General features: G+C 39.8%; 2 protein-coding genes across 2 annotated transcripts; one reads left to right on the top strand and one right to left on the bottom strand.

Moving 5' to 3' along the window:
• Nucleotides 1–467: 467 nt before the first annotated feature.
• LOC106059767 (uncharacterized) lies at nt 468–13,109 on the top strand. The gene is made up of 5 exons (XM_056007252.1): nt 468–765; nt 4,516–4,605; nt 6,214–6,376; nt 8,682–8,831; nt 12,592–13,109. Exons 2-5 carry the CDS (start codon nt 4,540–4,542, stop codon nt 12,882–12,884), a joined length of 672 nt encoding a protein of 223 aa, XP_055863227.1. The 5' UTR covers nt 468–765; nt 4,516–4,539; the 3' UTR covers nt 12,885–13,109.
• LOC129922110 (transcription factor SPT20 homolog) lies at nt 761–3,429 on the bottom strand. The gene is made up of 4 exons (XM_056006706.1): nt 3,400–3,429; nt 2,176–2,304; nt 1,579–1,868; nt 761–1,331 (listed from the first exon to the last, which is right to left on the bottom strand). The coding sequence occupies exons 1-4, from the start codon at nt 3,427–3,429 to the stop codon at nt 761–763; spliced, it is 1,020 nt and encodes a 339-aa protein (XP_055862681.1).
• Nucleotides 13,110–13,629: the final 520 nt, after the last annotated feature.

Raw genomic sequence — 13,629 nt, forward strand, 5'->3', positions numbered from 1 at the left:
ATTCTATATATCTTCTAAACAAATTATGAAATCCATAAAGGCTGTCACGTGATACGTATTTTTCATTGTTTTATCAATATTATGACGTGGCTGAATGTGTTTATTTACGATTGGTGAATGAGGTCCATTCCTTTGTGTTTGCCTCTTCGCAATGATCATTGGATGTAAACCAGAACTCATTTATTCCTATGGCAAAGATTGTTATTATTTTTAAGACGATTAGAGTATTTGCCCTTCAAATCTAATTAAAACCGACTTTGAAGAGTATGTATTGAAACCACTTGGCAAAGATATAGTTTCCATTTCACAGACACGTTTAATGATCTTCTTACCCGTAACACGACTTTCCCCGCCTCACACAGATCATGCCAATGAGTTTGGCGTCCTTAGTTGCGAGCATGGGTTACGCCAGTTACCAGTAAACATTCTTTTTGTGAATGCGCTGAGAAAGAAAGTAACGAATTTTTACGGTGTGCTGCGTTCTGCCTGTTCTATACATCGGAGCGTGTGCTTAATTTGTATTGCGTGCTGTCCTCTGTGTGCTGCAGTTTTGTTATGTGTTCAAAACTGGGCTATTTACTTTACATATGTATGCAGTCTTTGCTTCAATATAACTTACATATACAAAAACAAATTGATGAAAATCGTCTGGGTTTTAAACTGAGAATTGGCATGCTCATAACTTGTCCTAAGGTAAAATAAGATTGGAAGCGACACCAAAGAAAAAACTTAAACAAATTGGTCCAGGATTTCTTTCCATTTAATGTAAGTCTTGTTTTATTCTTCTCCGCGTCACTTGCTGCTGTTTCTGTTGCTTTCCTCTGTTGTTTCTGTAACTGTTTCTGTTGTTCCTATTTCTGTTTCTGTTGTTTTCTCTGTTTTTTTCTATTGCTGTTTCTGTTGCTTTGCTCTGTTGTTTTCTCTGTTGTTTCTGTTGTTGTTTCTGTTGCTGTTTCTGTTGCTTTCCTCTGTTGTTTTCTCTGCTGTTTCTGTTGTTGTTTTCTCTGCTGTTTCTGTTGCTTTCCTCTGTTGTTTTCTCTGTTGTTTCTATTGCTGTTACTGTTGCTTTCCTCTGTTGTTTTCTCTGCTGTTTCTGTTGTTGTTTTCTCTGCTGTTTCTGTTGCTTTCCTGTTGTTTTCTCTGTTGTTTCTATTGCTGTTACTGTTGCTTTCCTCTGTTGTTTTCTCTGCTGTTTCTGTTGTTGTTTTCTCTGCTGTTTCTGTTGCTTTCCTCTGTTGTTTTCTCTGTTGTTTCTATTGCTGTTACTGTTGCTTTCCTCTGTTGTTTTCTCTGCTGTTTCTGTTGTTGTTTTCTCTGCTGTTTCTGTTGCTCTCCTCTGTTGTTTTCTCTGTTGTTTCTATTGCTGTTACTGTTGCTTTCCTCTGTTGTTTTCTCTGCTGTTTCTGTTGTTGTTTTCTCTGCTGTTTCTGTTGCTTTCCTCTGTTGTTTTCTCTGTTGTTTCTATTGCTGTTACTGTTGCTTTCCTCTGTTGTTTTCTCTGCTGTTTCTGTTGTTGTTTTCTCTGCTGTTTCTGTTGCTTTCCTCTGTTGTTTTCTCTGTTGTTTCTATTGCTGTTACTGTTGCTTTCCTCTGTTGTTTTCTCTGCTGTTTCTGTTGTTGTTTTCTCTGCTGTTTCTGTTGCTTTCCTCTGTTGTTTTCTCTGTTGTTTCTATTGCTGTTACTGTTGCTTTCCTCTGTTGTTTTCTCTGCTGTTTCTGTTGTTGTTTTCTCTGCTGTTTCTGTTGCTTTCCTCTGTTGTTTTCTCTGTTGTTTCTATTGCTGTTACTGTTGCTTTCCTCTGTTGTTTTCTCTGCTGTTTCTGTTGTTGTTTTCTCTGCTGTTTCTGTTGCTTTCCTCTGTTGTTTCCTCTGTTGTTCCTATTTCTGTTTCTGTTGTTTACGTTTTGAATTTTTCTATACAGTCGTTCACCTCTACAACAGTAAATCTTTTTGTTTTGTTATTTGTGTTTCTGCTGTCTCGTTGCTGCTGTTGTTAATATTTTTTTATTTCTGTTGCTGCTGTTTCTGTTCCTATTGTCTCTGTTTTTTGTGGCTGTGCTGTTGTATCTTTGCTGTTGTTTCCATAGTTGTTGTTTCTTTTGTTTCTGTTGATATTGTCTCTTTCGCTGTTGTTGTTTTTTTTGTGGCTGTGCTGTTGTTTCTTTACTGTTTTTACCGTTGCTGTTGTTTCTGCAGATTTTGTCTCTGTTGCTGTTGTTTCTTTGCTGTTGCTTCTGTTGTTGTTAATAAGTAGCTTGCGTAGAAAGTCAGACCCAAAGGGAGGTCCAAGAATAGCGTACAGAGTCTGGAAGTCAGTGCAAAAACGAGATGTGATGAATACAGGCATCAAAGAGAGTATGTGGGAGGAAATAGCTAAAAATTGGACAGCACGGCGACAGACTCCGCGTGTGCTGACAGACTGCGCGTGCTGATACGAACACTGCCGTGAGATAAAGAAAGCGACCTTTAAACAAGAAAAAGAAGAAAAAAAAAGCTGACCTATCAGCTAGCCCTAAAACAGGTAAATTGACAGGTGAATTGACCTGCTAGAACTGTGGCATACTATAGGCTTGTTTAGTCACATCAGAATCTGCCCGGACTCAGAAAGAAACCAAAACCAATGATTCATCTGGGCACACAAATTGTCTTTCAAGACAGAAGGACCCATATTTTAAACAAACTCAGGCTATAGAAAGTCCGGATTTCGCGCTTTGGCGTTTACAGATATATAGCCTAACGCTTTATTCATGGCCACCCTAACCACATCTTTTGACAGCACGTCGATTCCTACACGCCCGCCATGTTCGATGTGACAGTTCACTGTAAATCAATGGGTTATCCAAATGATTCTTGAGTGAACCTAACTAAAGGTGAACTATTTGTTGTGAATCTCAGAAGTTAGCCACAGATCTTTATAAAGAACTCTCGCAAGTGTAAAGAGAGATAACTATGAGCAACAAACAGTAGTAAACTCTTGAATAAACACATTGTCTCCCTTTCCTAAAATTGAACTATTTGTTGTGAATCTAAGGAGTTAGCCACAGATCTTTATAAAGAACTCTCGCAAGTGTAAAGAGAGATAACTATGAGCAACAGACAGTAGTAAACACTTGAATAAACACATTGTCTCCCTTTCCTCATATTTATGTTTTATAGTTGGTCTTGAAATAAAGTTCAGGAACATAAACATTATTTCAGATACTATTTAGTTGAATATCATCATCTGTCCCTTGATTTTTATCATAGAGGTGCTGTGACAGTTCGCATAACCAAATCCCTCCACTTTTCTCGGTCAGTAGCTGTTCTTAGCAGGACATCAAGAGAGAGGCCTGTCCATTCTTTTACATTGTCCAGCAAGTTTTCCCCGGACGTCCCTTTCTTCGTTTTCCCTCCATTGTACCTTGAAGAATGACTTTTGATAGTGGGCCATGTCTTACACTATGACCAAACCAGCTCAGATTTTCGTCTCTTTATAGTACTGAGCTTTAAAAGCGATGTATTAAGCGTCCTACATTTTCATACATGGAGGCCGATTCGTAAAGAGCGAGCTGTTCTTGGCAGGATATCAAGATAGAGGTCGGTCCATTCTTTAACATTGTCCAGCCAGTTTTCCCCGGACGACCCTTTCTTCGTGCTCCCTCTACTGGACCTTGAAGAATGACTTTTGATAGTGAGTCATATCTTACAATATGACCAAAACCAGCTCAGATTTTCGTCTCTTTATAGTACTGAGCTTTAAAAGCGATGTATTAAGCTTCCTACATTTTCATACATGGAGGCCGATTCGTAAAGAGCAAGCTTTTAGTGCATCCCGTGTACAGATTTTAAAAGTATTGATACGTGATACGTGATGCGTGATACGTGATGCGTGATACGTGATGCGTGATACGTGATGCGTGATACGTGATACGTGATACGTGATGCGTGATACGTGATACGTCATGCGTGATACGTGATACGTGATGCGTGATCCGTGATACGTGATGCGTGATACGTGATGCGTGATGCGTGATACGTGATACGTGATGCGTGATACGTGATACGTGATGCGTGATACGTGATCTTCATATCTATATATTATTTTTATCCCCCTTTCCAAATTTCTAAGCTTTTTAGTTGGCAGCAGTGATTTTTTTCAATAAGTCGGCCTTGACTATGATTTTATCTATTTGTTACCTGCCTGGTGTGCAAGGTGCGTTCTGGGCTGTCATTAGGTCATCTCGGTTCATACTCTACTGCTGCCATCAAGGTCAGAATGTAATGAAGATTAATTACATATGTATACATTGCAGATGGGGTGGTAGAAAAAAATATCCCCACCACCACGGAAAAAATACCTGGCTACGCCCATGATATGACATGCCATTCATTTGTAGGCCGATTTTAATACTCAGTCCGCCCCTGCTCTGAGTAACTTTTGGTCTGTGACATTAATTAAGTACTCAACATTTAGTGAGACGCAATGAAATGTGCTAGAATGATGATAATAATTTGCTTTTGAATTTTTGCATTTCAGCGTGCAAGGAGTTCCACTGGCATCATGGGAGTAATTCAAGGATTTAAAAGCACAGATCTGATTGGTCGAATAGTGTTCATATTATTACTGGTAAATGCTGGTTAACCTCTACTCAGTGGCGTAGCTAGGGCATGGGAAAGAGGGGTGTCAAAATTCGAACGTCCCCACTGGACCCCCACTTGAGGGGGCTCTTCAAATAAATGTCCTAATTTTTTTTTTTACATTAAATATTAAATATTACGCCACATGTAATATTGCCACTTACGTGGCGTACAAATACTAGAAAGCATTGATCTAGCTAGATGATGTTATAGATGCCTTTACTGCACAGAAAGCACGACGTGAGGCAATATTAATCGACATTTGTCACTTGTGCATTATTTCGCCAATAATCAACGGTATTATTCAATTAAAAAGAGAGAATCATTTTTTTGTTATAAATTTTACTTATATAGTTTACCCATTGGAATTTAGACATATATTTATTAAGTACATTATCTCATGTCAAGATGTCGAATGCAAAACGCAGGGACCCCTAAAAAGGTCAAGCCCCCCGGGCCCCCCAATATCCTTAGCTACGCCACTGCCTTTACTATAGCCTTGACCAACTTAATCGTATCCCTTGTTGAATATCAAATACATTTCATCTCTATTATGGCGGACTCTCCTCTTCTAATGTAAATGTAATAGTTAAAAATATTTTGTTTTCATTCTACCGCCCCCTCCCCTTCTCCGAAAAAAAAAAAACAACCAACCAAAATACAAAAAACAAAAACAGACTTTTAAAATAGGATAGTCAAATAGACCGTAAGTTCTAACCTTCGTACCCTTGGCATGTAAAAGTTCCCCCCCCCCCCTTTTGAGACCATGCGGTGTTTAGGGCGGATAATGCAATGGTCATCTGTTTCTGTGGCCCACGGTTTTACGACCGACCGCCTTTACTTTTTTCCCAACTAATGTCAGTTACCCTTTAGAGCTGAGTTGGCACTTCTTCCCGAGTGCTGTTAGAGCATGGAATGGGTTGCCTGAGTCAGCCCAGGTAAACCAGTGACTTGGCAGAATTTACGTCATTGGTTAACATGCATGACTAAACGCATCACGCGTAGGACGTAATAATCTTCTTTTTTTTGAAGCCACGTCTGTATTTTATAAGATAAGAGTGGACTCAGCGAAACCTCTCAACTGAAATGGGTAGGCTATCTGACTTTAGTTGGGGTTGGCCTTTCTGCTGGCCACATGACACCCTACTCCTTTAACCGTTGGTCAAATAAACAGATGACCTTAACATCATCTGCCCTATAGATCGCAAGGTCTGAAAGGTGAACTAGCAGCCATTCTAAATCCCTAAAAAGGGACAAACTTAGTTCTTTTCTTATTTTCGTGTGACTTAAAAGTTTCCCAATTATTATTCAATAGTGAACAGTACACGATAATCGATAAAGCTTCTGCACAGTTATGTAAATAAGAAAAGACAAAAGCCAAGCCCAGTGATTGGACCTCATTCACCAATCGTCAACAAGCAACATTTAGTCACGCGCTTCTCTATCTCTTCTATACAAATTAGGATCTAATTTTAATCAACAATGGTTATCACGTGACATTTTTTCCCCCCGTTGTTTTAATCAATATCACCGCTCGATTTGGTGAATGAGGTAAATTATTTGAGGCTCGTGACTGACATTTTTGTCTTCCATCCAGGTGGCCGAGTTGTTTAACTGGCTTAGCATGTGCATGAGTGACTGGGGTTTGTATGACACCATTATTGCCAACGACAAGAACAAGGCAGGTTTCGGGGTTTGGAGAAAGTGCGGGAACCAGGAACCGGATGCAAACTGCGAAGAAATCGATGGATGGAGGTTACGTAAGTCACTAGTCCTAAGATTAGTGTCGCACAGTGGCGTAACTACGGTGGGGGGAGGGAGAATTAAAAAATCTCAGGGACTCCACTTGAAATGGGCGCCCAAAATAAGTGTTCAATTTTTTTTTACATTAAATATTACGCGAAATGCAGGTGCCCCCAAAAAGATGTCAAGCCCCACTGGGCCCCCAAAATGATTTCAAATTCCTAGTTACGCCACTAGGGTCACACTTAAAGTATCGCATTACATTGTATTGTTTTTAGTGGATTTTAAATCATTTTTTTTAAAGTATTTTTTTTTTCGTTTAATCAATCAATTTATCTCAGTAGTTTTTAAGTCTCAGAAAGACATACAACAAAAGTCAATTTTAGTTTAAATACTAGCAGAAATGCATCTCGTTTCCAGCGTAAAAGTCACTGAAAAATTTATTTTTTTTTAATTTAGGACCTCCCGTTTGTTACTTAGATATTTAATTATATGTTCCCCCAGGGAACCAAAAGTTTGGCAAGCAAACCTTTCCTTTGAACGGTGTCTTAAGCAGCTTTCTTTATCTGCTCCCGTGTCATTCCAATATTCTCAGTTTCGCCGATAACAAGGAACCATGCGGATTTCAGTTAAGTGCCTGCCTTGCAACATTGGTAGTTGATTTTCACAAGGTGTGCCCTATTGAGGTTTGGTTTGGTTTTGGGCACATCGGCACAATTTTAGGCCATGTCGTGCCTGCATTCCCTTAAGGACTACTCTCTCTCTCTCTCTAGATAACAAGGGCTAAATTCTAAACAGTTAAATCATTAAAATCAAGGTCTATTCACAGTTAAAATAGTAAAGGTAGTAAGAATTTAATAATTTGGTAAAAATCTAATGTAAATAGTACATGTTCACAAATTCTGAAATCAGATCTTCGTAGACAGCCGAACTTCCCGGATTAAGCCCAGTACCTTCCCAGGGTGCCCTATTGAGACCGTTATAGTATGCCTGACAACTGATCTGCGACGTCACAGCCTGTGGGAAGTTTGAAAAAATGTTTGTAAAATGTTTTACATGTTTCGGATGTTCCTTCAGAGTTGAAGATAAGTTTACTTACTAGTCCAAACCTCCCGCAGGACGAAGGGGGGATGGGAGCAGGCAGGGTTTGAACCCGGGACCATCGATAAATCATAACGACAGTCCAGCGCCCAAACGGCACGACCAGGCTGTTTAACCAGTAGCTCGTTTCCGCGTCACAGGTCGTGACGTCAAACTGTGACGTGGCATATAGCCTTGTACTTTCACACACACCATAATTAGTTAATAGATTACTGGGCTATGAAATTTAGTAATATACTGATTTGTGTAGCAAAAAATCACACGTGTAGGTATGTACAGCCTACTAATAGAGATTTATCCCCAAGTAACCAAGCTCGGAACTCGTGCAGAGGTGTGGCTTGTAGTCCAGCTCCTTAGTTGACATTTTTCTCTAAGTAAACAAACTCATACCCAGTTACCCGTGTAGAGGTGTGGCCAGCCCCGTAATTAAGATTTACTACTATATAAACAACTTCAGTTCCCCCAGAGTCAACATGATGACAATAGGCCCATCCTGACTTAACGTTGTCACCTGTCATTCAGTGAAAATATCAGGGACTACACAAAGAAAAAAAAAAAAGGGACTGAATTGTTCATCTATACCTCAGGAGATATACCCGAAGAAGCTCGACAGACGCCTGATAGTTAACTACCCCACTCATAAGCCAAGACAAAGTAAAAAAAAAATGTGCCAGCCATTGAATACCCTGTATTCATAATGAAAAGTTTCATTTCTGTTTATATTAACACACCTTGTATTTATGATAAAAATGTTTCATGCATACTCATGTATTTTAAGCTCAATATTTTATTATTTACTTTGTCTTGGCTTATATATATATATATGTATGTATATTATTGTATATATATATAGTTCGTCCATCGTGGTTCGATGATGACCACTTTTGTCATCCAGGGGACTGAGGGCTTTGCACTGGGGTTTTATGCCTTCTCATGTGGCTGATGAGACCTATGTGAGCCCGGAATGTTCGGCCGCACACTGGGCAGGTTATTCCAACTGGAGCTAGTGTCGTTTGCCTTTCTTTTCTTTTCTGGCGTTTACACATATAACAGAAATAAATGAAATCACCTCCACTTTATACATTTAATAGAAATGTAGTTACTACTGTGTACTTTTTACTATCCGGACAACTGTCCTGCAGTGATATTCTGAGTTATACACTTCACATTGTGTTTGATATATTAAATGAACTAATTGATTTGCTCAATTTGTTTCTTCAGCTTGGTACGGAGCTTTCCAGGCGTTTGCTATCATTGCCTTCCTCGCAACCAATCTGTCTCTCTGTTTGATGATTCTACTGATGTACATCCCACAATGCTCCAGGAATAAGGATATTGTCGTCTGCTGTACTGCGTCATGTTTTGTCACAGGTGAGATCATGAGAGGGGCAGGGGAGATTATTGCGCGCAGGCGCAGACGAACGGTTTGACAGACAGATAGATAGAAGCAGGGAGAGAGAGAGAAGGGGGGGGGGTAGTTAAAGTCTCCTTCACCATTCACAGTATATGAAGACAGAAGAGACTCTTCTGTTAAACTGACTCATTTTAACCATACCTTCTAACACACTTGATCAGTTCACACAACTAACGTGATAACAGCTTTGTCAATACATATAGACAAACAAAGAACACCGGGTCACTCCATTCAAGCACAGTTACTATCAAATAGGCCCTACATATTGTTTCTTTACAATCAGAGCGTGCTGCGACTGGGCTTGTCCAAGAGATCTAGCCAAGAGCTAGCCAGGAAAACCAGTGGCTGAATTTAAGTCATTGGTTAATATGCATGACTAAATGCATGACGCGTAGGACGTAATCATCTTCTTTTTTGAAGTAACGTCTGTATTATATAAGATAAGATAAGATCTATTCTCATACAAGTCCGGAAGTTTCACGTCTTTTACAAAGCTGCATCTTTTATTTAAAACTTTTTGCATGAAGAGCGATGTGCTGAACTTATCCTTAGAGCAGTGGTTCTCGAACTGTGGTTCGTGGATCCTGAGATGATCAAATGGGGTCCGCACAAAAAAACAGGAAAATTGTATACATTTAAAATAACTAAAGAGCAAGCTTATTCGATTCGATTTAATTTCAATAATAATTAACTAGATCCTCAATAATGTGAATACGTTTATGACGATGATGATATTGAGCAAAGAAATTCTAAATTTAGATCAGTGATGCCCAGCCTAATTCGACCTGCGGGCCATTTTAATTTCCGACACTAGTGTCGGGGGGCCACATGACCGAAAAGATACAAAAACGTAACGAAATGGAACTGAAACTATTTTATTAGAAACCCACAGATCTAGCACTTACATTAATTAGTGAGATGTTTAAAGTTTATCTTCTTTTCTACCCTTCGGAACAATGGCTTCAATTCTCTACTTACAATGGGAGCAGCATTCTATCTAGCTTAACCACCGACTCATTTTCTTATCTCTTTTTGGCAACTCTTCAATCCTTCAATCTCTAGGCGAAGTTTAACAATATTTTATTCGCGGCTCAAATCAAGAATGCTTCCATATTTGTTTGTTGTTTTTTTTTAACAGCCAAACTTTCTTTACAAATCAAATACATTGGCACATTGTCATGTTCCTCAAAAAAAAAAGTAAAGATCCGTTCACTTTTCCAGTTAGATTATACATTTAGTCCCATTTTATAAACACAATATTAAAGGTCATGGTACCAATCCATCAGAGAAAAAGTTAGGGCCCTAACGTAGGTAAAAATAACTTTATCCACCCTTTGGAGAGGGGATATTCTACACTTTGTGCCGTCGTTTCTGCGGGCCGGATGGAAACACTTCGCGGGCCGGATGTGGCCCGCGGGCCGTATTTTGGGCATCACTGATTTAGATATTCCTGACTCGGTATTGAACCATCTTGCGTGTGGAAAACTCAGATTCCAATTACAGATGAATCCATACTAGCGCAGAGGCACCTTATTGAAGTATCCACAAACGAGAAACTTAAAAACAATTTGAAAACAAAGAGACCCCACAAATTCCGATTACAAAAACAAGTTCCAATTTTATATCCGGCATCGTGAGTCATCAGAAATAAAAGAAGCCGACTCGTTTTTTGTGCTCAATGAGCCTGGCATATATACGCTTATAAAATGTCGTTATGTTTTTAAATTTAATTTTAAACAAAAGATATAATCTCAAGAAACAATGCTTAAAAAATGTTGGGTGTTTTACATTTGTAACTGGTATACTATAGCTTTTCCGTGTTTTGACTATATAATGGGGTCACCCGGGTCAAAAAAGTTTGAGAACAATTGCCTTAGAGCACGTCTAGACGCACTTTTGTGACCGCTAGTGAACGCGCAATTGTGACGACATAAATTCAAAACGAGACTGTAGCTTTGTAGCTTAGATATAGATGAATAGACAGTTGAGGCTTGAGGCTAGACTTTCAGTGGAGTAGCATCTTTAAGTTTAGAGTGACTGAGACTTGACCGTTCCCGTTCGGTATTACACATTCATATTCAATTTACACCTGTTGACTTACTCTAACGAGTGTTATCTCAAAGTATATGTCTTGATATGTAAGTCTGTTAATAAGAACTCAGTAATAATATAGTTCGTCCATCGTGGTTCGATGATGACCACTTTGTCATCCAGGGGGCTGATGGCTTTGCACTGGGGTTTTATGCCTCCTCATGTGGCTGGTGAGACCTATGTGAGCCCGGAATGTTCGGCCGCACACTGGGCAGGTTATTCCAGCTGGAGCTAGTGTCGTTTGTCTTGCTTTTCTTTTCTGGCGTTTTTCTTCTGCCAGCGTTGTTCTTTTTTCCAAGTAAAAATACGCGTACAGAAACACTCTAGGAATCTTCTGACCAACACAAACTCTATAAACCCAGATTAGACATGTTACAGCAGTTTTCATACAAGGAATAACATGAACATGCACCAGTTCATTCTCTATTTCTCCCTTTCTCCCTTTCTCTTTCTCTTTATTTCTCTCTGTTTGTCTGTCTCTCTCTTTCAAATCTTTGTTTCTGTCACGTAAGACGCAATAGTCTGGAAGTTTAGGGTTGCTTCGAACTCTTTGCACTGGCGCATTGTAGCGTACTGATTCTGGACTGGGCTGACCCGAGTGCGCTATTCTGTTTCAACGTGGCACTAGGGTGCAGACGATCGCTAGAGGAAGTAATTAGGCTAAATGAATTGTAAAAAAATTAAGGAAATTTCTTTTCCATTGCACAGTGCGGAGTTGAAAGAGAGCTTCCACGTCCCTGTCGATAATTCATGCGCCGTTCCTCAAGGGACCGTTACACTAATGGGGAGTCCTGCACGGTTAGCTAGGTAAAACAAAGGAAGATGGCGGGGGTTCACGGTGTGCTCGGCCTTCGGCCATGTCCATGCGCCCGTAGTGCCAGATATATCGGAAATAGCAATGTTTACATTGACATTGACTTGGACCTCTTCCAGACAGAACGGTTTGTTCAAGCAGGTTTACACACCTAGAGTTCGAAGAGCATTCGGCTCAACTCTTTTGATAATCACACGGACTGGGCTGACGGCCTTTTCTTCTCGCGTGAGCTGCCACCATATAGACCTTACGGTCTGGTCTGCCTCCTTACCTCTCTTCCCTTTTATGGCTTGTCCCAGCTATTTACCAGAATGTCTAATGTCCAAGCTATTTACCAGAGTGTCTATTGTCCCAGCTGTTTACCAGAGTGTCTAATGTCCAAGCTATTTACCAGAGTGTCTATTGTCCCAGCTATTTACCAGAGTGTCTATTGTCCCAGCTATTTACCAGAGTGTCTAATGTCCCAGCTATTTACCAGAGTGTCTATTGTCCCAGCTGTTTACCAGAGTGTCTATTGTCCCAGCTATTTACCAGAGTGTCTAATTTCCCAGCTATTTACCAGAGTGTCTATTGTCCCAGCTATTTAGCAGAGTGTCTAATGTCCCAGCTATTTAGCAGTGTCTAATGTCCCAGCTATTTAGCAGAGTGTCTAATGACCCAGCTATTTACCAGAGTGTCTATTGTCCCAGCTATTTACCAGAATGTCTATTGTCCCAGCTATTTAGCAGAGTGTCTGATGTCCCAGCTAAACCTGTAGAGCCCACATTGACAGTCACCACTAACTTTCAATGTATTTCTATCTTTTCTACCAGCTGTTTTTTATTTGGTTGCCATCATCATCTTCGGCGTCAGGTTCGACTCGACATTCGACTATGGCTACGACCAGCAAATCCTGCAGACCGGATTCTACTTTGCCATTGTAGTTGTCGTCCTTTCATTGGTTTCCGGTGTCAGCCTCGCTGTCAGCTTAGCCAAGGGAAGACAAGTAGGGCCCTCTGGCGGAGCGACGAGTGATGACTCCACGCAGCGCCACCAGCGCGTTCAGCAGCAGGAAATGGAAGAGCAACAGATTGAGAAGAAAGTTTGGCGCCAGCAGAAGGCATAATTAAATGTCCACGTGATTTTAAGTTGATTTTTAAAATTAATTGGTCAGACTATGACTTCTGGATATTTCAACAAAAGTTCTTATTTATGTCCATTTAACCTACAAGCATCTATGTAAACTTGTTATTGTACTGTACTGTAAATTTAAATTGTCTACTATTGTTTAAAGTAGCCTCTAGAATACTCTATATAGATAGCTATTTGCACAATACATTTTTAAAAAATACATTTTAGTTGTTGATTTGTTAAGATCCCGTTTGTGATATTAAAGCAATAAAAACAACAACAGTAAAATAAAGAAGATAAAGTGGTATGGAAAAATGAGGTGGCGAAATAAGCAATTTATTAAAGCTCCCTTTCAGGCCTTGCCATCTATAGGGCAGATGATGTAAAGGTCATCTGTTTCTGTAGCCCATGGTTAACGAGGGTGTCGAGTGGCGACGATTACTTTCCCCAGCTAATGTCAGGTACCCATTAGAGCTGGGTAGACTCAGAGACACCCTAAAGATCCTGAAATTAAAAATCCCAGTCGTCTTCATCTGGATTTAAATGCGGTTGATTTTGATTTGATTTTTGATTTGAGGCACATCGGCACAATTTAGGCCATGTCGTGCCTGCAGTCCCTTAAGGACCACTCTCTCTCTAAACAACAAAGCCCAGATTCTATACAGTCATATCATTAAAATCAAGGTCTATTCACAGTTAAAATAGTCAAGGTAGTAAAAATTTAAATATTTGGTAAAAAT

The sequence above is a fragment of the Biomphalaria glabrata genome, chromosome 12 (assembly GCF_947242115.1).
Source record: "Biomphalaria glabrata chromosome 12, xgBioGlab47.1, whole genome shotgun sequence".
NCBI lineage: Eukaryota > Metazoa > Mollusca > Gastropoda > Planorbidae > Biomphalaria > Biomphalaria glabrata.

Coding starts and splice junctions, on each gene's coding strand:
- LOC106059767 (XM_056007252.1), top strand. CDS start 4,540: ATGGGAGTAATTCAAGGATTTAAAAGCACAGATCTGATTGGTCGAATA. Junction 4,606..6,213: donor TAGTGTTCATATTATTACTG/GTAAATGCTGGT, acceptor TCTTCCATCCAG/GTGGCCGAGTTGTTTAACTG. Junction 8,832..12,591: donor TGCGTCATGTTTTGTCACAG/GTGAGATCATGA, acceptor CTTTTCTACCAG/CTGTTTTTTATTTGGTTGCC.
- LOC129922110 (XM_056006706.1), bottom strand. CDS start 3,429: ATGGCCCACTATCAAAAGTCATTCTTCAAG. Junction 1,869..2,175: donor CTGCAGAAACAACAGCAACG/GTAAAAACAGTA, acceptor TAGGAACAACAG/AGGAAACAACAGAGGAAAGC. Junction 1,332..1,578: donor AACAACAGAGGAAAGCAACA/GTAACAGCAATA, acceptor ACAACAGAGGAG/AGCAACAGAAACAGCAGAGA.